This window comes from Taurulus bubalis (assembly GCF_910589615.1).
Source record: "Taurulus bubalis genome assembly, chromosome: 1".
Classification (NCBI taxonomy): domain Eukaryota; kingdom Metazoa; phylum Chordata; class Actinopteri; order Perciformes; family Cottidae; genus Taurulus; species Taurulus bubalis.
This window is the reverse complement of record NC_136589.1, coordinates 41,931,336-41,955,490: the sequence shown is the minus strand read 5'-3', so window position 1 is coordinate 41,955,490 and position 24,155 is coordinate 41,931,336. Positions and strand designations below refer to the sequence as shown.

Sequence of the window (24,155 nt, the reverse complement as noted above, 5' to 3'; positions counted from 1 at the left end):
CACACACACACACCACTCTCAGCTCATTTGTTGGGTTCCTTCTCGTTGAACTCATTAAACATTTCGTGTTCTTCGTGTTTGCACAGATTCTCCTCCACCAATCAGCACCTGGTCTGGTCTCCTAGCAACGCCAGCCCCGCCCCCCCCCCCCCTCTGTTTGCATCCATCCCTCATGTCCGATCCTATTTACTTAATTATTTCAGGTGACAGAGCAGGACAAACGTTTCAGAAACACACAAACAAAACTATTTTTTTTACATTTGAATAAAAATAGAGAATGAAAATAAATAATTCCAAAAAGACGTTTGCTATAGAAATCTCGTCACTCGACTCGGTTTGAGTTCAATGTTCATAAAAAGACGATCCGGTCTTCTCTGTATTGACGTGATCGTTCGGTTTAATTTGGACCTGAAACAATGAATTGATTTAAAGAAAAATAATCTGCAACTATTAAACACAATTGATTCATTTGAGTAATTTTTTTTACACCCTTTTAAAAATAAACATTTCTCAGGATTACATCTTGTTCGTCCACTTCAGGTTTCAGGTTTCCAGCGATCCGGTATTCTCTGCATTGACCGTTTAGTTCAGACCTGAAACAACGAGTTGATCTACAGGAAACTAATCTGTAATTATTGAACATAATTGGTCAGTGATTTAAGTGTTTCTTTTCTCACAAGAACGTCAAACATTCACCAGTTTCAGATTCTCACTCGTACAGATTTAGAAGAAGAGAAGCCGGGTCGACCGGTTCCACCAGACGGTGTGTGTGTGTGTGTGTGTGTGTGTGTGTGTGTGTGTGTGTGTGTGTGTGTGTGTGTGTGTGTGTGTGTGTTGTCAGACAGTGCCGCAGTGACACCTCAGTGAAAAATACATATATATGTATATATATATTTAATACATTTGAATGCAGAACAGTTAGATGATATTATACATTTTAGCAATGAATCAATGATTTGGAAACACTGACATGTTGTTGTTGTTGTTGTTGATGAAGAGATTATGAACATAATCATTAGTCGCAGCTTTGCTTTCATTCTCATTTGTGGTCCATTTTCCTTTTATCGTCGGCTCTCATGTCCAACTTCTCTCATTAGCTCTCAGTCTGCATCTTTCTGCTGCAACAGGATACAAATGCAACCTCTCAGCCAGTCGTGTGCTTTAATACTTTAATCTACTCAATCAATAGCATCAGTATTAATCTACTTAATCAATACCATTGGGGTATCGGCGTCTGTCTGCTGAGGTAAACGTCTACAATCAATGAGTTGATCAGACTCGGCCTGAGATGTATAAAGACAGGTGTGTCTCTCTCTAAATCGTGAAAGAAAACCAGTGGAGTTTTAGAAATAATATTTTTTTGCACTCTAGATCGCCGCGCGGCTCTGAAATGACGCGTGCATTAATAACTACATGAATTATGACATGAATCGCACGTCACCACTACCGCTCTGCTCTCCGACAGGCATGAACGCGGCGGTGCGGGCCGTCGTCCGGATGGGCATCTACGTGGAGGCCAAGGTCTACTTCATCCACGAGGTGAGATCAATACATTTAAACACATTTAATGAAGTGTTGAGACGTGAAATATGGATTCAGTACCAAAGAGATAGTAAAATATAATAAAGGATGATCGTATCCTATGTGTCTTGCTGCAATCTCCCCACTGCAGTGGGGAGATTGCAGCATTACAGCAGCAAGACACATAGTAAAATAAAGATAAAAAACTGTATGAATAAACAGTAAAGAATCTACAATAACAGTATTAGAGATACAACATGTATTTATATTGCAACTCAGCATTAGTTGAAAGTTAAAAAGCAATACTTTACATTTTTTCACTGGTTTGTGTCGTGTGAATTGCTAAGAAGCGTATAGTTTTATTACATTTTTTGTTAAATTATTGCTTCGCTCAATAATATGAGAAAATTGGTATTCTTCCAACACATAAAGGTGTAAACAGGACTGTAAAATTCACCAAAAAAAAACAACAATATTTTAATGCCGGGTTTCCCGAGAGGATGGAAAACAAAGTCAGCGTGCCGTCATCGTAAAAAAATAATAATAATAATAATAATAATAATACAAAAGTAAAACATGAAAACTAAACGTTAAATCGCACCGATGCTTCAGTTCTCCACCAAAAGGCGTCAAAGTGCCGTCATCAGCATTTCAAAAAGTCTTATTATGGCGCATCATCGTCGCTGAAGACGAAAGTTCCTTTTCCTATTTGGGATGCAGAGTTCAGGCTCTCCGTGTCGCGTTTCCTCCGAAGGGGATTTGACCCCCTGCCCTGCTGAACTCTTTAAACTCCGTCCATCGGTTTGGAGCCAGCTGGTCGGCGGGCAAAATATGTGCACGCGAGTAAACAAATGGCCCGTGCGTTTGATGACACACTGATCACGTGACTTTACACCACTAAAAGTAATGCAATGACCTAAAAGTATTTACACTATCCCAAATTCTTGATTGCATTTGATAATTCTTACTTCCTTTGGACATTTCAAAATAAAACTTTTCATCTTTCTGAGAATTTAAGCAACAGTTCTTTTGAGTTGTACTCAATGTTTTAATTATTATTGCATCTTAGATCAGTTTTACATGACAACACTACAATAATACATTTTATTTGTATACCGCTTTAAAAAAAAGGTTCTCAAGGCACTTTACATGGTACACTTGTCACCTTCACATTACACCTTAAAGCACTTTATTTTAATTTCTATTGTAAATATTCATGCTCCCATTTCTTGCACTGTTTATTATTAAATGTTATGGACCTCCCGCCAGGACAAATTCCTTGCATGTGATTCTGATTCTAAAAACAAACAATAGAGGCAGCAATAAAACAAGGAGGATGACAATAGTGAAAAATAAAAACAACTAGTGTCACAGGTTAAAAGCAGATTTAACTTTCACGCATTTCTCTGAAAAGCTTCTTTCACAGACGATGAAGAAGAAAAAAGTAGAATGTTCACCGACGTTAATAATTCAATTTTGTGTGTAACTTTGAGTCCGAGTTTGAATGTGCATGATGGTGGAACGAGGGGATCTGCTCTCAGTGTGGATATAATGGATTACCAGGGGCCCACCAGGGGCCCCCTCCTCCCTGGGAGAAAACAAACAACAACAGAGCGGAGAGCGGTTCAGTTCTCACGCTGTCGATCAGAAGAACATTAAGCGAGAGAAACCTTTATAAAATAGATAACCGATTAATCCTGTTGAGTCGTTTACCAAAAAAGGTAGAAACTTATTCTGGTTCCAGCTCCTGAAATGTGAGCGTTTTTTTTTTTCTAACTTATTTTTGCAACTAGTCTTGCAATAGTATTTAACTGCAAAATGTAAAAGTTTGCAGATAAATAAAAAAAAAAAAAAAAAAAAACTTTTATAGTCATAGTATAATTTGTTTTCTACATCGTTTTGTATTATTGACAATTTAATTGATAATAATAAAATGTTTTGCTGCAACCGCATACACATTAGAATAAAGCCAGTCAGAGTGTGTGTGTATGTGTGTGTGTGTGTGTGCGTGCCTGTTTGTGTGTGAGTACTTTGTGAAGCAGCTGGCTCTGTGGCGCAATGGCTAGCGCATTGGACTTCTAGTATGTCTCATGAGAGGATATTCAAAGGCTGTGGGTTCGAGTCCCACCAGAGTCGCTCTTTTACAAACACTTCCTTTTACATGGAAAAGTCATGGAATTTTAAAATGGTTATTTCCAGGCCTGGAAAAGTCCTTGAAAAAAATATCCCAAAACTTTAGTAAAAGTCATGTAAATGTATTATACTCATATGTTCATGACGTTAATTTACGCTGAGTTTGAAATAATTAATATGCTTTTAAAAGAAAGACGCTCAAAATATAAGCAGGCATCTATATAAATGTTTATTCTTTTAATCAAACTATTGTCTCATTCATTTGTGTCATTTAAGGTTTACTGTATGCTTTGTATTCTCATTGTTAGTTTAAATACTACATTTACTCACTTTTTCATGTTTACAGAGCGATTTCACAAAATGTTTGGTCATGGAAATTTGGTTAAAAGTCATGGAAATCCATTGGTCAGAATGTGTATGATCCCAAACTCGGCCCTGAAGTGCTGAATGATCCGGTGTGTGTCTCTTCCTCAGGGCTACCAGGGCATGGTGGACGGAGGAGACAACATCAAAGAGGCGACGTGGGAAAGCGTCTCCAGCATGCTGCAAGTGGTGAGCCGTAAACAAAAAAGATCCGACCCCGAGTTCACAATTAGATCAGACCTCCTCGCCGTTTGTCCACGCCGGATGTCCATCGTCTCAGAGTGGAGATCGTATTCAGTGGAAAACAAAAAAGCATGTAATGTGATCTCAGCGCGTGACGTGATCTCTGCCGTCTCTCCCTCAGGGCGGCACCGTCATCGGCAGCGCCCGCTGCAAGGAGTTCCGCGCCCGCGAGGGCCGCCTGAAGGCCGCGCACAACCTGGTGCAGCGCGGCATCACCAACCTGTGCGTGATCGGCGGAGACGGCAGCCTGACCGGCGCCAACCTGTTCCGGGAGGAGTGGAGCGGCCTGCTGGAGGAGCTGCTGCAGCAAGGTGAGCGGGTTAGACGGTCTAGAGGTCAGCTAGAGGTCAGCTAGAGGTCAGGCGAGCTCGTCCGCTGGTGTGGCGGCCGGTTCCATGTTCTCGTCCTAGTCTGTGCCACGTTACGGGACTCCGTTTCTTGACTCGCACGTTCAAAGGGTTGAATAATAACTCCGGAGACGCTGATTCCATTTCCATCATTTCGTCCATTATTATCACTTGTATCGAAAATCACAAGTCTAACTTGAGTTCCAACTTGAGTTCTAGCGTGAGGTCTAACTTATTTGTTCAAAGACTATGCCGATGTCCTGTTTCCTCCAAGACACACAAGCGATTAACAACAATGCACTGCGAGGGCGTTTAATGTGCGTTTACTGATGCACGTTGGACGTGAGGAACACAAATGCAGAGGCGGAAAATGAAACTAAAAGCGTCTGTAAATCATCTGCTGATTCTTTGATGGTTAATTATTGACCCTCTCTTCGACAGCTCGTGCTCTCCCTGTTTATTTATTTCTTTGTCTCGGTGGAAAGAGAGTGTATTCCCAATCTCTCGTCTCCCAGGTCTGATCGACGATGAGGCGGCCCGCAGGAACTCGGTGCTCCACATCGTCGGCATGGTCGGCTCCATCGACAACGACTTCTGCGGCACCGACATGACCATCGGCACCGACTCGGCGCTGCACCGGATCATCGAGGTGGTGGACGCCATCATGACCACCGCTCAGAGGTGAGCGATGTGAGGACAGACAGATCGGGTCCACTGGGATGTTTCACCGTTTCTGACGTTCTCACTTCTCACCGTCTTTGCAGCCACCAGAGGACGTTCGTGCTGGAGGTCATGGGCAGACACTGCGGGTAGGCTCTCCACTTTGTGTTCGAGGGGTTTGAACACCGAACGTATACAGAAGGGTGCATGTACGCGAGTTAAATGTGCTACGGCGCTTTCCGTCTCCGTGACCAAACAAACCACGACAAAAAGGTCCACTCTGAATATCTATTGTCAAATTTTTTACTAAATCCTCAATAATATCATAATTTTTTGGGCTGTTGGTAAATAAAAAAATAAGATAGAACAGGTGCCAGTATGGCACCGGTTCTCGGTACCCAACCCTAGTCAGCAAGACTATAAGCCTTTTAAATAGGTATATAGTATATATATATATATATATCATGAATATTTTCAGTCTCAAAATGGAAAAACGCCTAGACATTTCATTAGAAAAACGTGTAAAATATTAATTTTCTGTGATATTGTTATCAACTTTTTACTTAGACTAGATAAGGCTTCAGGCTGTGGTTCCATTGTGTTTTCCAGTCCATAAGTCCCATTTATAGTCATCTACAGGCATCTATTTACAAAGAAATGTTCAGGCGGAAATAAAAACCTTATACTTTGGTGTGTTCAAACTCATATAACTCAGTGTCAGCAGCACTTAAAGTGATTCTGACTATTGAGGGAAAAAAGCTTCAGATTGTTACCTTTCAAAGGAGACCAAGAACATGCATTTACTCCAAATAGTTCAAGTACAGCTTGCAATTTACTTTGGGTATACCTGGATAGGCGTTTTTCATCAAATTTTACAGGAAAGCTAAGAGGTTAATTGATAATACAAATACAAATTAGCTGCATAAGCATACATATTAGGGATCATGGTGAGGTTTAAAGTCACCCATAGTCCCCAATTACCGTTAATGTGTATGTGTATGTGTGTGTGTGTGTGTAGATACCTGGCACTGGTCAGTGGCCTGGCATGCGGAGCAGACTGGGTTTTTATCCCAGAAATGCCTCCTGAAGATGGCTGGGAGGACAACATGTGTCAGAAACTGTCTGAGGTAACAAACACACACACTAAAGTGTCACCGTCTCTAAATATATATATATATATATATATATATATATATATATATATATATATATATATATATATATATATATATATATATATATATATAACATGGATACACATATTCAGACAAACATAGATCCAAGTGACCTTTTTTACTTTTTTTCTGTGCTTCAGAGACAATTTTGGGAACATATAATAAGTTAGAAAGTAATTGAATGTGAAGTGCAGAGAGTAAATCACTTTTCGATGGAGAAGAACTGTTTGTAAAAGAGCGACTCTGGTGGGACTCGAACCCACAGCCTTTGAATATCGTCTCATGAGACATGCTAGAAGTCCAATGCGCTATCCATTGCGCCACAGAGCCAGCTGCTTCTCTCAGTAAATAGACACACCCACATACGACACGCTCACACGGCACACGCGCACACACACATACGACACACGCACACATACGACACACACGGCTTTCACACTCACGGCTCTCACACTCACGGCTCTCACACTCACGACACTCACACTCACGACACTCACACTCACACACACACACACACACACACACACACACACACACACACACACACACACACACACACACACGGCTCTCACACTCACGGCTCTCACACTCACACACACGGCTCTCACACGGCTCTCTCACACACACGGCTCTCTCACACACACACACACACACACACGGCTCTCTCTCACACACACACACACACACACACGGCTTACACCCTCCCTCCCCCCTCTCTTGCTCTCACTCACTCTGTCTCGACAGCTTGTGTGAAACCAAATCTGCAGAAATCATAATAGCCAACTTTCCTTTTTCAGGAAAAGTTGAGTACCACATTAGTGTGTTGTTTGTCTCAAGTTTCCTCACACACACAGATCCCAAAGACTCACACACGTTTGTGCCTTCAGCTCAATCTCAACTCTTTCTCAAAAAATGATCCCACTGAAATGCAGCATTAGTTCAATTCCTACAAAGAAAGTGTATATTATACAATACTATAGCGTCTATTGTGGAGCTTGAACCCACAACCTTTGAAACACATGTTAATAGTTTGATTAGAAGTCTAGGAGACGCACACCAGCAGCTTGTTTGTGCTAAAGATTCAAACACAGTCAATGTTTTTTAACCAGATGACCAGCAACTCTGGTGGGACTCGAACCCACAACCTTTGATTTGCATCTATAATTATTGACTAGAAGTCCAATGTGTTAACGTTCTAAGAAAAGGTAGCTACCACATCAGCTGGTTATTTATTGTGGCCTCAATGCGGCAAAAGAAAGCTGGCTAGGTAGATAGATAGCTAACTAACTAGCTAGCTAGCTATGGTAGTGATGATAGTGATGGCGCTATTACCCGTTTTTTAAAATGAATATAATGGTTCTTACAACCGTTGCTCTCTTATTCTGAAAACTGAAATAACTGGCGGTGCCTCCAATAGAATTTAGTTAGTAAAAATGAAAAGGTATGTGCCTCTTATTAAGTCTTTTTATCTTGCGATTGTATTTTACACCTTTTTAAAAGAGTTCTTGAACGTTGACACACCCAAGAGACATTAACTACCTTAAAACACAGTATTTATTAGCACGTATGTAACAAACAAAATGACAATAAAAGACAATATCAATAGAGATACTACGCAATATCAACAAAACCCAAAATAATTATGAATCCCTCTTTGGAACTTCAAGTATTTTGCACATTGTCATTGGTAACCTCTAATATCATAACTGAATAGCATCTTTTACATCAATATACTAAACCCACACTCTCAAAATAACAAAACCCCAGCTACATACCTGAATCGTAGCTTGGGAGCTAGAGCACGCTTTGTTAGTACTCACAAATCCAATGAATATAAGGAGGGGGAGGTGATGGTCGGCAGGCAGAGAGCAGAAGAAACAGCAACACAAGCTGGAAACAGTTCTCCATCGTGGTCCACAAGCGCTTTCCTGATCCTTCCTCTCAGTCACAAACGTCCGTCTCCTGCGTCACATAAGCTAAATCAGCTAAGAATCAAGTCCAGATGCCACTTCATGACGCTTTAGCAATAGCTTTTCTTAACAACTGGTGTCACATGCAGAGCTAACAGTATGAACGCAAAGTTAACCATATTATGCTAATGCTAATCGCTACCTATGCTAATCGCTACTCATACTAATGCTAATTGCTATTTATGCTAATCGCTATTTATGCTAATGCTACTCGCGATTAGCAACACAACATTGTTTTACAATATAACATTCAGTCATAAAGAATAGAAAACAATAAACAACTTGTATTTACCTCTTACCATCGGATAACTGGTTTCAGCTAGTTACTACGTTATGAGCATTATTGCTCTCATACAGTATTTACAGTTCACTCAACAGTAACTAGCTTCTTCCTCTAATGGATGATACTCCTGGATTCGCTTAAATCCCGCCCCTCTACCTGAGAATGAGATTGGATTGGCTGTTCGTTTCAGAACCCAATCAACACACAGGAAAACATTATTGACAGATTCTGCTAAAACGGTTAGGCTAACAGGCACACGCTGAATCATGTACACATCATACAAACTATGCTGATTTGCATGAACTCTAACTGTTGAACTGTAAAGGTCAACTCTCTTATCCACTTTTAAATAGATATATAGCCAGCTAACTAGCTAAGTAGATGGATGGATGGATGGATGGATGGATGGATGGATAGATAGATAGATAGATAGATAGATAGATAGATAGATAGATAGATAGATAGATATATTACTAACTAGCTATCTACTTAGTTAGGTATCTATTTATCTATCTAAGTAGATAGATAGATAGATAGATAGATAGATAGATAGATAGATAGATAGATAGATAGATAGATAGATAGATAGATAGATTACTAACTAGCTATCTACTTAGTTAGTTAGTTATCTATCTATCTAAGTATATATATATATATACATATATATATATATATCTATATATATATATATCTATATATATATATATATATATATATATATATATATATATATATATATAGATAGATAGATAGATAGATAGATAGATAGATAGATAACTAATTTATCAGATATTGGCTGTTTTTAAAGATTTGTTTGACATTTTTCATAATCTGGTACTGACCGATGACGTTTCAGTAGATCTGATGCGCTGAGTGTGTTTGCTACCGTCCAGAGTCGTTCTCGAGGTTCCAGGTTGAACATAATCATAGTTGCCGAAGGAGCCATTGACAGACAATGACAACCCATTAGCAGTGTTTTTGTGAAGGATGTGAGTAGCGCTCAGCTTCAGACTGACGCAGAGGGGAAGCCAGACGCTGGACCAACTGGGGGATAATAGTATGTCTGAAGAGATACAGAACAGCGTTTACTGTTGTCCAGACACCTGCCACATTCTAGAGGGATTCTATTTCATATTTACTGTCAATAGTAGAGAATACATCAGAATACATCGGAATGAGCTGCGACCGCAACAACACGTGAGAAAACACAAGTTAAACTCTTTCAGACCGTTTCATTTTGAATTGTGTTGACATGTTGGCATGTTGGTGCTGCCAGATTCCTGGCATCTACCTCAAGCATTGGCCTCTCTCCATGTCGGTGAGAGGTCGATATGAGGCCCCTCAGTTGTACGGAGTTCCACTGACTGACAATCGGTGGCAGGAATGTGCATTTAAGCAGCCTGTGGAGAAGAAAAAAAGGCAAAGAAAAAAGGTTTTTCCCCACAATGTGGCGAGTGTCTGCTGCAGAAAGACAACCAACTAAATGTCCAAAATGCCGCTGGTGTAATTATAATTGTTTTTTAAAGAGGTGACGGTGTATCAGTAGTTGATCTAAGGTTATCCTCCATCACGGGATCCAGCTTTTGGCGATGCCAAACGTTTTCTGTCATGTTCGTCAACTGCTGTTGCTTCTCTTGCATCCCTCTAGAACCGCGCTGATAAGAAAAGGCTGAACATTATTATTGTGTCTGAGGGAGCCATAGATTCCCACAACAAGGCAATAACTCCTGATTATATCAAGGATGTAAGTACAGTGGAAATGTCCAGTCACGGACCCACAAACTCTCCTTCAGAAGCATGCATGCCCCCCTTTCTACATGTCTTTTCTCAAACATCCACTCCTTTCTTTATATTTCTTGATTCTTCTTTCCATGTCGTCCATTTGAACCCTTTTTTGTTTTCTGCATGCACATGACAGGATGCGTTTTGCATGATTTCTTCTTCTGTTGTTTTGTATGCTTGTTGTATGGTCCCTTTTTTATTCCTGCATTTTCCTAAGATTGTTTTATTTGAAGTTCTTAAAAAGAATGAATGTTATATTAGATGGCCGAGTTTAGTAAGAACGAACATGGCACAACTCTTTTGTTTAATCACATTGACAGGTGTATATATATATATATATATATATATATATATATATATATATATATATATATATATATATATATATATATATATATAATGTATATTCTATCGTCCCAGCTGGTTGTTCGCTGCCTGGGCTTTGACACCAGGGTCACCATCTTGGGCCACGTGCAGAGAGGTGGGACCCCCTCTGCCTTTGACAGGATCCTGGTAAGTCACCATATCTTTTTTTAAACGTGAACTTCTCTCCAGTCGTGAGATGATAGATTGTGAGCCGAGTCAAAATGATATTCTCTATATTCTTATTTGCACTGCCAGCCCAATATTGACCTTTTAGACGACCTTTGACCCTTGCAGGCCAGTCGCATGGGCGTGGAGGCGGTGCTGGCGTTACTGGAGGCCTCGGCCACCACCCCGGCCTGCGTTGTGTCTCTGGTTGGCAACCAGGCGGTTCGGCTTCCACTTATGGAGTGTGTTCAGATGGTAAGAGGGTGTGTGTGTGTGTGTGTGTGTGTGTGTGTGTGTGTGTGTGTGTGTGTGTGTGTGTGTGTGTGTGTGTGTGTGTGTGTGTGTGTGTGTGTGTGTGTGCATTGTTGAGATTGCTCAACTACATGTGAGCCTCAACGGTTTCTGATAACAGACGGATTCAGAGTATTAATAATTTAAGCTCTTCTATGTATCAGACCCAAGAGGTTCAGAAGGCCATGGATGAGAAGAAATTTGAAGAGGCAGTGAGACTGCGTGGAAGGTATTTTTTATTTATTTTGACTCCAACGTCTTCTGGTTGATTTAGTTTAATGCTTTAATAAAGAGTTCCTGAGTGATGTAAAATATGTATTTCCTTCTCCGATTCCAACGGCTTTCTCCTCACCAGCATCAGAAGAGACATCCACTGTGCGTTTTCTACATTGGCTAACTTTATTTTCTGTTCTCCACGTCTGTGATCTGCAGTAGCTTTGAAAACAACCTGAGCACCTACCGACTCCTCTCCTACCGGAAAGCCGACTCTGAGCTTCCAAATGTAAGTAAAAGCAGTGAGCTGATAATGAAACCGTTATTTCAGTCACACGATCGATTCCCACAAATGTAACTCTTCCAATGTATCTCTCCACCAGCGGCTCTTGAGATTTGTACGGTAACGCAAGCTACTGCCTGGTCAGGTGCCTTGTGGGTGCTGCGGTCTTTTTGTGACACTAACAGAGCCTGTTTTTTGTATTTATTGTGGCCATCTCGAGGGAGAGGAGGAGGAGGAAGAGAAGGAGGAAGAGGAGGTGGGCAGGCTCTAGGTCTGCTTCTGCAGATGAGCTTTTCTGCAACCAGTTTAGACGTTTTACTCACTTTGGCTTCTAATCCCTTCATGCTGAGATCAAATTGAATAGTATCTCTCTCTAAACTTCTAGGAGGCCTCTTTAAAATGTTCTTCCAGAGACAAAACAACATCTGTTGATATGTTAAACGCGGTGCCACAAAATGACGGTGCCGGTGATCACGATCTGTCGCTCTGCCTGTGTTTGCTTGCTGTGCAAAGAGCATCAAGCGCCGCTGCCGCCAGCCTCCCTGGCAAGGACGATCACGCCTGGCGGTCCGCGATCTGCTTCAGACGCACCTGAAGCAGCCCTTCCTTACGGCTCTCTACGCGCTCTCTGTGGAGAACCAGTCGGTGGATGTGGGAGCTCTGGTTTGGGGGTCTTAAAATATGACGTAAGAGTCTCTATATTGGGGAATCAAACTGTTTTGATTCCCTTAGTAGAGACTGGAATTATTGTAAACGCTTTGAGAAGATGCATCAGACACTAATATTATGATTATTATGAGAAAGGATGCACATTTCAGTGATTTTTAAATGTTTTAGAGCTAAACAATGTGATTATGTATTGCCTTTTCTCAAGAAAAGGTTCAAACTAGGTTTTCAAACTATTTTCAAAGAATAACGGAATGCAAGGCGTTGTAGCTGTGGAGAATAGTGTGACATTTTTTAATTTTGTATTAAATAAGACATGCTAGAACTCTCAGTACACAAGAACCTGGTCTAAAAATACAGACGACCACTTATTCGATCAAACATTTCCTTTTCTAAATCATAACTATGTAAACAATATTTAGAAACCGACTGTGACCGTCTTCTTGAGAAGTTCATCGGCAGCTGAGGCTCGGACGCCTTTCCATTTTGAGCTCCTTCACATTGTCTTTGTATGTTCTTAAATCCGAACCGTGTCCTCAATTGACTCTTCGCTAAGCTCCGCCCCCACATTACCATGGGGTCCACACTGCCACTAACTGCACTACCCTTTTGTGAATATTATCAGATTTTTAGAAAAACAAAAAGCAATTTATGATACATATCTGACAGTATTATGGAAAGGACCCAAGAGAGAGAGAGATCCTTTTGTTTAAGAGTAAAAAACACAGAAACAGCAGCTATATTCCTCACTCCAAATACACCAAACTCCTTTGAGGAAATAAGTAATTTTAACAAGTCGTAGAACTGCCCGATGCTGAGCTACGATTGGCCAGTCTGCGTTCAAGGGGGCGGGACCTAGCGAAGGAGAAGAGGAATACTTTCAAGGCCTAATCCATCATTCATGCCCAGCACACCAATGGAGACTTTGTGGCTGAGTGTGGGTCATGAACACACAACCTCATGGGCTTCACCTTGTTGACATGAGGGAGCTTGAAGGCATTGCTGCTGCTTCTTCTGCTTTTTCATAACATACGGCCGAACTGTATGTGAGTGCCAGGGTTTTGCTGCTTTCTCCACCCTGTGTGTTTTTCTGAGTGTGTACTCAGTGTGTGTGTGTGTGTGTGTGACTGCTTCTCTCTCACCATCCACAGAGCTCCTTCAACGTGGCCGTGCTGAACGTCGGCGCCCCGGCGGCCGGCATGAACGCCGCCGTGCGCTCAGCCGTCAGAGTGGGAATCACCGAGGGCCACAAAATGTTCGCGGTCAGCGACGGCTTCGAGGGATTCTACAAGGGCCAGGTCAGAGGGGAGGGGAGAGGGGAGGGGCTTGTCAGACGCCGACGGTTCAAAACTCAAAGATTCCCAATGAGTCATACAAAATAGAGAAAAGCATCAAAGTTACAACTTGCAGTTTAAAAGCTGCAAAAAGAGAACGTTTTGCTTATTAACAAATTACTTAAACCGTTAATTATCAGAGTTGAAGTTGATTCATATTCTGTCCGTCAACTAATGGTTTCAAGGACGCATGTTGAACAGAAGAGGCCCCAGTATTGAGCCTTGGGGAACACCACATGTCATCCTAGTCAGCTCTGATGTGTCATTAGCTACCGACACAATGTATTGTTGGTCCTTCAAGTAGGATTCAAACCAGTTAAGTTGCGTCCAAAATCAATGACATTTTCTCCAAATTGAAAACAATTCAGAATTATTGTTTTTTTTGCTTTTTTTCAGAGTATAATAATTTTAAGAACAATATAGTGTTTTGGTTATATCACATACTTTAGCAGTATCAGGAAGGCTCAATCCAGTAATGAAATCTGAGATGTGATGTTGGTCAATAGTAGTCAAAGTGCATGAGGAGTTCATTCACCTTAAATAAATGTTCGTCACGCTATGTGTTAACTGTAGCTGTTGTTGCTAGGCTACTCGAGTACCAACAGAATCTTATTCACCTGAACTTTACACCGCTGACGAGCCAAATTATCTTTAGACGGGATCGGTCAGCCCGCTCTGTCTTTTCTCTGTCTCTCTATATTATAATTTGTATTTCCATTTTTTATTTTATTTATTTATATACATATATTTAAAATAAATGTTTTACTGATTTTTTTATTAATTTAACTGTATTTAATAATATATATATATATATTGAATTAATTAATTAAATTTATCTCATTTATCCTATTTTATTTTATTTATGTTGTATTTGTATTTTATATTTGTATTATGCCTCCGTGATACCAGGAGCAAATTCAAAATTATCTTGTCTGTATCATCGACTATAAGCTCCCTTAAAACTCCTCATTCTCGCTCATTATTCGGAGTAGATGAGTGATGTCATAGTGATGTCATAGTGAGTGAGTGATGTCATAGTGAGTAAGCCTTCTGGTTCATAAACAAAAAAACAACAACACTTTTTTACTTGTAAATTTGTGACTTTAGTCATTAACTCTTATATTTACCCCCTTCCTTCAGATCTGTACATTTTCTTTTAAAAGTTTTTTTTTGCATGCAATTCTTAAATACGCCGTCGCCTCGCAGATAATTTGGGTTTTAGTTTCCCAAGTTTGACTCTTAAGATTTAACATTGCATCTGCGGCCGCTCTCGCTATTAAGGATGATTCAATTTAAAGAAATTTCATAGCCATATCTTTTATTCTGAAAGCCGGTTCCCAGTTAGTCTAGTCCACAGAATACTCAACAGGTTCAGGACGTCTGAAGGTCTGAGCGTGAAGGTTTGCACAAAGGAATGAACAACAGTAATCGTTCTGAAATTATCATGTGTTCTTTTTCTAATCAGATCAAGGAGATCAAATGGGGCGATGTCGGCGGCTGGACGGGCCAAGGGGGCTCCCTGCTGGGCACCAAGCGGTGAGTTCAGGGGACTAAAAGAACGCGGAATAAAAGAGCGCTGGATGTGTGAAGTTAAAGCCATCAGCAGTGATTGTAGTCGTGAATGTGTATGTCAATGAAAAAGACGTTCTATGAAAAAGACGTTCTATAGCTCATTCATTTTAATCAATAAATAATAACATAAAATCTCTCAATAAAAACATTGATTATTTCCTTTTTTCATGTGCTAGAACTCTTCCAGGCAAACATCTGGACAAGATTGCCGAGCAGATTAAGATCCACAACATCAACGCTCTGCTGGTCGTCGGAGGATTTGAGGTACGTTTTATGACGTAAAAAAAACAGCTCGCTCAAACCCCTTTTTTGTGTGCCAAAATCTTTAAAAAATCTTAAATTCTGACTGTTTTTATAATTCGACATAGCTCCTAATAATCCCATAAAATGTGAGTAATCATTTAATTGTTCCTTCCGTAAGGCATTATTAAGAAGTCTCTCTTTTAAAATGTGTTGTTTAACGTTTCTGATTTCACTGATTTTGAACAAAAACATGTCTCCATCTCTGCATAACCATGTTTTTTTACAACGCAATGAAGACACATTTAAATGTTCTAGGCTCCCTTTCCTGTCTGTCCATATATGGTCACGACTTCATGGCCGAGCTGCAACGCATCCAAAACCCTTTTTATATAATCGGGAACCTCCCATATTTGGAAAAAGTCTGATACTAAATGTTACATTTTGGACTTGGAAATGGAACTTTCATGACAAATGTATTAGTAAATCAACAACAGTAATACAAATACAGAGTTATTTGTGTGCAGCTTGGCCAGAAAGTAACCCCCCTCCCCCCCATGTCCTCTGAGTCTCTCTGTTCTCCCTGTTCGGCCCGGCTCTCTCCCCTTGGCTTCTCCTCCCAGACCTCTCTCGTCTGTCCCACCCGCCATTGCTGCCTCTTATCCTCCCGAGTTCCATGAATCTCCCACCAACAGGCCCCGCCTCCCTCAGGCCCCGCCTCCCTCAGGGCCCGCCACAAGTTCATGTCGTGCCTCTGTGATCCTCCACGTTGAATGTGTCCATGCATTCTGCATTATGCATTACCAGGGTCCAGTTGTCCTCTCGTCCTTGTAAAGACTTCTGCGTTAGGCCTCTTCACTTTCCTCCCCCGCCTCCCCCGCCCCCATCCCCCCCACAACCAATGCGTGTTGCTGGCTCTCGCCGCTGCAGGCCTACATGGGACTGCTGGAGCTCTCGGCCGGGCGGGCCCAGCACAGCGAGCTGTGCGTGCCCATGGTCATGGTCCCCGCCACCGTCTCCAACAACATACCCGGCTCCGACCTCAGCATTGGCTCAGACACCGCGCTGAACGCCATTACTGACGTAAGTGTGGCTGGGTTAGAGTGTTCTACCTGCGTGTGTGTGTTTGCAGTCACAGACCACCATCATCGTCATCATCTGTCGAGAGTTTCGGGGCTTCGCTGATCCCCAGCTCGCGTCCACAACCAGACGGTGGATTCTCTGTTTGACAAGTTTCACGTGACACTGAGCGAGAAAGACTGCTGTCGGTGTTATCGCTGCGAGGTGTCAGCGGACGGCCATGTTTTCTGTGTGCACGCAGGCGACCGGACACTCGGACAGACTTAAACCCGGCGCTTCAAACTAAACCACATCGTACTGGTGGCCGATGATGCTTACTGGTGCGGCACACAGTAGAAGTATGAAAACGAAGAATCGAAATTCAGACCGGAGACACATCCTTCAAAAAAGACACTTTTCTAAGACACAAAATCTAAAAAAGAGATCATCTTTTTTTATATATCTTTGAAATACAGCCTCATTCAGACTTAGTCTTAATCTTAATCTTAATCTTAGCCGTAGTCTTAGTCTTATTCAGCCTTAGTCTTATTCAGCCTTAGTCTTAATCTTAGTCTTATTCAGCCTTAGTCTTATTCAGTCTTATTCAGCCTTAGTCTTAGCCTTAGTCTTATTCAGCCTTAGTCTTAGCCTTAGTCTTATTCAGCCTTAGTCTTATTCAGTCTTATTCAGCCTTAGCCTTAGTTTTATACAGCCGTATTCAGTTATTAAATTTAGTGAGGCTGTTGCAGAAACAGGAATGCACCGATCCAACTTAAAAAAAAAGAAACTGGGCTTTGGGTATCACTGCAATGGCATGAATCTCTATGCCTCCCTCTTTTACGTGTAAAGCAGCATAGGCATCATTTGTAAAAACAAAATATAACACATTATTTCTTATTTAGATAATAAATCATGCACCAGCAGCTTAGGGAACAAAGACTCATGAGTCATTCTGCAGCACGAGTCTTCTGGAGCTGCTCCATTGTCTTGTTATGACTTGTTGACGGAGCAAACAGCTGACGTGCTTGTTGTTAAACAGAGACATGAGCAGCTATTTGAGTCGGTATCGGCCCGGCAGGAAGGTCAGCCACCCTGAGAGGTCAGGAGGATCCACTGGTTGTTGTTGTTGTTGTTGGAGGCGAGCCGGTCAGCGGAGGTCCCAGGTAAGTGGGCGGGGCATGCGGCGCCATGTGTTGTGGCATGTGTGTGTGTGTGTGTGAGGGCACGTGCACGGCGACGGGTTCCAGCGCTTCGCTCGCATATCCGAGCGGCTCGGAGTCGGAGAAGAGTCCGCATGCAGTCGAAGGCCAGAGACGGTCCAGCACCGCTGAGGGCGCCGGGCCCGGCCCTCGTTACATTCTTGTCCTTAAAAGGAAGCATGGACCACACACCCACAGCCTCTGGAGACCCCCCCACCGTGCCAGTCTTTATCTTTACCCGTCAACAAGGCTCGGTGTCAGCCAGGGTGACCCCACCCACCCACCTACCCCGCTCTACTCCCTCCCCAATCCTCCCATCAGCCAATGAGAAGCCAAAGCCCCCATCATCTGGAGAGAGCCAGCCTGCAGCACACACACACACACACACACACACACACACACACACACACACACACACACACACACACACAGCTGCATCTTCATGGTCTCAGTTTAATCTTCCCTTTGCTTGCGTCCGTCAGCACATGCAAACAATACAAATGGGTTTTTATGGGTTAAAAAAAAAGATCACCATATAAACCCTGTTTTTTTAACTGTTATTTATTTAAACCAACATCAGCTGAGTGGTGCCTCCGCTCAGAGTTTATCTTTGACATCTTCAAGAGTTCTTGTTTGTTGTGTAAACACAAGATGCTCTAGATTAGAAGATGTTGTCGAAACAGCTCAAAAAAGAAGAAAGAAAAGAGCTAATTTATTGTCAGCAACTGCAGAAGCAGGTCATGAAAACAAGTTCAAACTGTAAACAAGTATAGGAAGCAACAAAGGGAGCCACTGGGCACCATGAAGCAGCCGGTCCCCTCCCTGTAGTCTCCTTCACTCACTTACAGGGTCTCATGTGTAGCTCCCTCTGGTGGTCTAACCTTGCGTTGCGGCCGTCAGGCCTTCGAGTCCCTGCTGCAGCTGCACGAGGCCCGGGCCGCCCACGACGAGCTTTGCATCCCGATGTGCATGCTGCCTGCCACCATTAGTAACAACGTGTGCGGCACCGACTTCAGTATCGGCGCCGACACGTCCCTCAACGCCATCGTGGAGGTAAGAGGCCAGGAGGGAGTGCCGTAAACGCACCGCCGGGGAATGTAGGACCATCATGCATCATGGTGCGTCAGCTGATCGCGTTGTGTCGACTTTGAGGAAAGTATGTGGTGCTGTTTTGTGTGTCTAAGGAGCTTTAGCTCAAATTACTGAAATACTGTCAGGCTTTTATTGTGAAATAATTCTTCTTTCACAATAAAAGCTTCGTGATATGAGAGGAGATATGTCTTTATTATATGTTATAGTATTTTTTCTGGTTTTAAAGGCTGCATTACAGTAAAAGTGATGTAATTTAGTCTTTATGCTGTTCTGTGAACCCCCTTAATTAATTATATCCAAATTACTGATTAAATATCTCAAGGTAGACATATTTTGTAGCATCAATGGTCAACCCTACAATATTGTAAGTAAGTATTTTATTTTTTAACTTTCTCACTGAAGACATCTACAATCAAGTCCAACATGAAATACAAACCTGAATATCCTGAAATACCAATATTATTATGGAAAAGTTGTCAAAAACGATATGTATAGCTTTTCCACTAAAGGAGCAGAAGCACATTTTACCTTCTCATTAGAACCCGTGAAGGTGAGAGATGAATAAGATACTTAAACACATCATAGAGTCGGTTATGAATCATTATGGTTCATAATCAATAAGGAAGTAACTGACAGAATGTTTGCTGCTCGTGAAGGTAACCACACGTTCACTCTGCATTTCATCTGCTAAAGTAGAGCTGCAGCTGATCATCATTCATTATTTCTCTGATAACTGTTTTGATTTATTGTTATATTGCATATATATATATATATATATATATATATATATATATATATATATATATGCATTGATTGTTATTTTCCCCAGCCCAAAGTATTTAATTAATTTAAAATATACTTAAATATGTTATATTTAAATAATATATGTTAATATATATATATATGTATATAAATCTTGATTGTTATTTTCCACAGCCCACCCAAGTATTTAATGTAATTTAAAATGGATAAAAGCCGGAAATCCCCACATTCTCTAAGTTACTGAAACATGTTTTATTAAATTCATAATTTAACTTACTATCTAAAAGTTGCAGCTCTACTTTGGTAACCCAGTCTGTGACTCTGCTCGTTAATAACTGTAATACTGAGTAACTGTAATAATCAATAATTGTAATACTCAATAACTGTAATAAATGTCCAGACGTGCGACCGCATCAAGCAGTCGGCCAGCGGCACCAAGCGCCGCGTCTTCATCATCGAGACGATGGGTGGCTACTGCGGCTACCTGGCCAGCGTGGGCGGGCTGGCGGCCGGCGCCGACACCGTGTACATCTACGAGGAGCCGTTCGACATCCGGGACCTGCAGGTCAGAGGAGAGGTCTTCTTTTATCGAGTGTTTAGTCTTAATATACATGTTTTACAGCCTCTGAGCAGCTGCCTGGATGCTTCAGGAGGTGTAGGTGACCCAGATTATGAATATTAATAATCATAATCTGAACTGCATCACTCAGACAGATCCCGTCAACACAGATCATGTGGGATTACAGCTGTTAACGTGACACAACTTTATTCACTTTATTACAACTTCAAGAGCAATCATACACTGAAGATCGATACAATGTACGGGCTTCCATATTTGAGCCACTTTCTACTCTACAAATAATAATATGCAGTTAAGTGGCAATAGAATATATACATATTGTGTGTTTAAGGAAATAATTATTCTATTAATATGCCAAAATAAACGCTTGAGGCAAATGTAAAAAAGACTTGACTCATGAGTACATGTGTGTGGAGACACTATTGTTCCATATCATCAACGTTTTATATTTGTGAAATATAAAGCTGAAGCTTTGGGGCCCCCTGGTGGCGCAAATTGCACCCTCTACATTGTGTGTGTGTGTGTGTGTGTGAGTGTGATGAGATGCTGGATCGGCTGCAGGTGTAACGCTCCCCTTCGCTCTCTGTTTTAAGGCCAACGTGGAGCATCTGACGCAGAAGATGAAGACGAGCATCCAGAGAGGTCTAGTGCTCAGGTGAGTCTCTTTTAGATAATACATTTAATAAATGTTACATTTTACTACTGTTTCATTGCCACACACACATTATTTAGTCTGTGTGTGTGTGTGTGTGTGTGTGTGTGTGTGTGTGTGTGTGTGTGTGTGTGTGTGAGCAGGACTGGATATGCATCTATTTATTAATCATCTTCTAAATAACTGCGTTTTGTCTTCACGACGTTGTTAAAATGTCGTTGACTGAAAACGCTTTACTTCACGTCCTCTCCGGTGGTTATTTTAGGTGCTCTGCACCAGCGGGCTGTTTATAGCTGCTCCTAGCGGGACGCAGGTCTGTGGAAAATAGGACGAGTGTAATCCTCCGGACAGTGTGTGTAGGTGACGTTGTGCGTCTGCACCGAGGTTTTTGCACCTGCGAGTAAAATAATCGAGACGCACTCGAGCAAGTGGCTCAAGGGCACCTGAAACTCCACAACGACCTTCAACCAAGCAGCATCTAACTGTCTGTGTGTGTGTGTGTGTGTGTGTGTGTTTTCAGAAATGAGAACTCCAATGAGAACTTCACCACTGACTTTATCTACCAGCTGTACACCGAGGAGGGGCGAGGGGTGTTCGACTGCAGGAAGAACATCCTCGGTCACATGCAGCAGGTTGGACGGACACACACACACACACACACACACACACACACACACACACACACTTATATAATGCATCACACCATTGTGGTCATTTTATACACATAATATATATATATATATATATATATATATATATACATATATATATATATATATTTAGTCTGTGTGTATGTGAAATGGATATATATCTATATATATATATATAAGTATAATACCAATATCCTGTTTAATATTGCGATATTATATTTCCCGGGCGTAGTTTGATTAATAAATATTTTCTTCCTCCAGGGAGGAGCTCCATCACCGTTTGATAGAAACTTTGGCACCAAAGTTGCAGCTAAAGCCGTCCAGTGGATCACACGGACACTTAAGGAGTCTTACAAAGGAGGTAGACACAAACTCAATTTGTGTGTGTGTGTGTTTGTGTGTGTTTGTTTGTGTGTGTGTGTGTGTGTTCTAAAGTCTGTTGCCTGTCTTTGTCGCAGGGCGCGTGTTCACTAACGCGGAGGACACCGCCTGCCTGTTGGGGATGCGCCGCAGAGCGCTGGTCTTTCAGCCAGTGTCTCAGCTCAAGGACGAGACCGACTTTGTGTAAGTAGCTTTTTATATATATATATACATATATATATGTACGTATGTATATATACATGTGTATATATATATATACACGTATGTATATATATATATATATATATATATATATATATATATATATACACGTATGTATGTATATATATATATATATATATGTATATATATATATATATATATATATATATATATATATATATATATATATATATATATTAAAAAAAGAGACATACGTAATCAATAAATTTAGGTCATAATTTGTGTAAAAAGTAATTAATAAAAGTAGTAATATGTCATGACATTTAAAAAAAGGCTCAAAAGCTGCAACAAAGTAGGAAGGAAACAGGTTTATTTGTAAATATGTCAAAGCATAAAACGTCATAAAGAAAGTCTAATATGTTATAAAAAGTTTAGTATGTCACAAAAATGTCATAGTATACTATCCCATAAAAAAAAGAAAATCAATGTAATATGTCATAAAGTCTTTAAAAAGTACATTGTGCAGAATGTTTTTCTAGAGTGTGAGTTGTGTGTTTGTCTCCTCAGCCACCGGATCCCTAAGGAGCAGTGGTGGCTGAAGCTCCGCCCACTGATGAAGATCCTGGCCAAGTACAAGACCAGCTACGACGTGTCCGACTCTGGCCAGCTGGAGCACGTGACCCCCGTGCGCCCCCGAGAGGCCGTCTAGGCCCTCGGGCAGCGGGCTGCGACCCAACGAGGACGGAGGCCGCTACGCACGGCACGAGCCGGTCCGCTGCAAACGCGTCAAAGTAGCGTCATCGGAGGTAGAAGATGTGGTTTTAAGTTGTGAGGTCACGGGTACTTTCAGGAAGGGGGGTCTTCTATTTTTTAGATAATGACGGAGAAGATTTAGGTGCTTTGAGGGCGGGTCGTTTCAACGAACTATCGGCGCTGACGTACTTTCCAGATCCTCAATAAAAGTTATTGTATACTTAATATATATATATATATAAATACTCCTTATTATGTACTGAATAGGTATTAAAGTTTTAGTCCTGAAATGGAGTTTATTTTATAACCTCCTAGTTGAAGCCGAGGTGGGTGACATTCAGCTTTTGTGTATTTTTGTTGTTCTCCAGCAATTTGAGTCCATGAATCAATGTAAACCCCTCAAGCTGCTCTGAAAGAGAATACATGAAGAGGAGGATCACACGCCTTGAGAAATGTCTACCAACTTGAATGTAAACTGGAAATCTGACCAACAGGAGCTGAGTGTGTGTGTGTTTGTATCCGTGTCCTATCACCTGCTCACTGTGTGTGTGTGTGTGTGTGTGTGTGTGTGTGTGTGTGTGTGTGTGTGTGTGTGTGTGTGTGTGTGTGTCTCCACGCTGGGCTTTGTGTGCTGCATCTTTGTGGTTTTGTGAGTCGGGTCCTGCTGTTATTGTCGGAGTGGAGAGAATGTTTAACACCCGTACGCTACATTACCTTTATGTGTGTGAAGTGTGTGTCCCGTCACAGAGTAATAAAGCAGTTTGTGTGTGGAAAGTTATGAAATTGTGTCTGAGATTTTATCAGTAACTTATATTGAAGTCGGGGGGGGATTTAAAAAATAAATCTATTGATTATGAAAATGGACCGAAGTTTAAAAAGGGGTGCTCAGCTCATTCACATAAAAAGAGTGAATAATGCCACAAAAAGTCATAGTATAGCATGTCGGGGAAAAAAATAAGAAAGGTTGTAGCATAGGATGTAGAATAAAAATCCACAAAACCTCATGGTATATATAGTATGTCAAAAAAGTCAGTGTATGCCAAAAATATATTTTATTCACAAAAAGAAAGAAAGAAAGAAGAAAGAATTGCCCAAAAAGTCTGTGTAGTATGTCAGTAAAAAGTCATTGTATAGTAAATCCCCAAAAAGTCAGTATGGCATGTAAAAAAAAAGAAAGAGAAAGTAGAAAAAAAAGCCATGAAAAAAGTAAATCGTATTGATTATGAAAAGGGATGAAGTTTAAAAACCTTCCGGGTCC

The 24,155-nt window shown here is 41.2% G+C and overlaps 1 protein-coding gene across 2 annotated transcripts; it reads left to right on the top strand.

The window, feature by feature from the left end:
- Positions 1–1,465: 1,465 nt before the first annotated feature.
- On the top strand, positions 1,466–23,632 carry LOC306738124 (ATP-dependent 6-phosphofructokinase, platelet type-like). Of its 2 annotated transcripts, XM_079219953.1 has the most exons (22): positions 1,466–1,539; positions 4,129–4,206; positions 4,382–4,571; positions 5,123–5,288; positions 5,372–5,416; positions 6,286–6,394; positions 10,344–10,439; positions 10,898–10,990; positions 11,138–11,263; positions 11,464–11,528; positions 11,732–11,801; positions 13,613–13,759; positions 15,261–15,331; positions 15,544–15,631; positions 16,538–16,690; positions 18,766–18,918; positions 20,120–20,284; positions 20,893–20,954; positions 21,472–21,583; positions 21,863–21,962; positions 22,060–22,165; positions 22,712–23,632. In XM_079219953.1, exons 1-22 carry the CDS (start codon positions 1,468–1,470, stop codon positions 22,851–22,853), a joined length of 2,409 nt encoding a protein of 802 aa, XP_079076079.1. In that variant the 5' UTR covers positions 1,466–1,467; the 3' UTR covers positions 22,854–23,632. The 2 variants fall into 2 exon arrangements, with proteins under 2 accessions (XP_079076079.1, XP_079076078.1); XM_079219952.1 differs by lacking the exon at positions 18,766–18,918.
- The last annotated feature ends 523 nt before the right edge of the window (positions 23,633–24,155 follow it).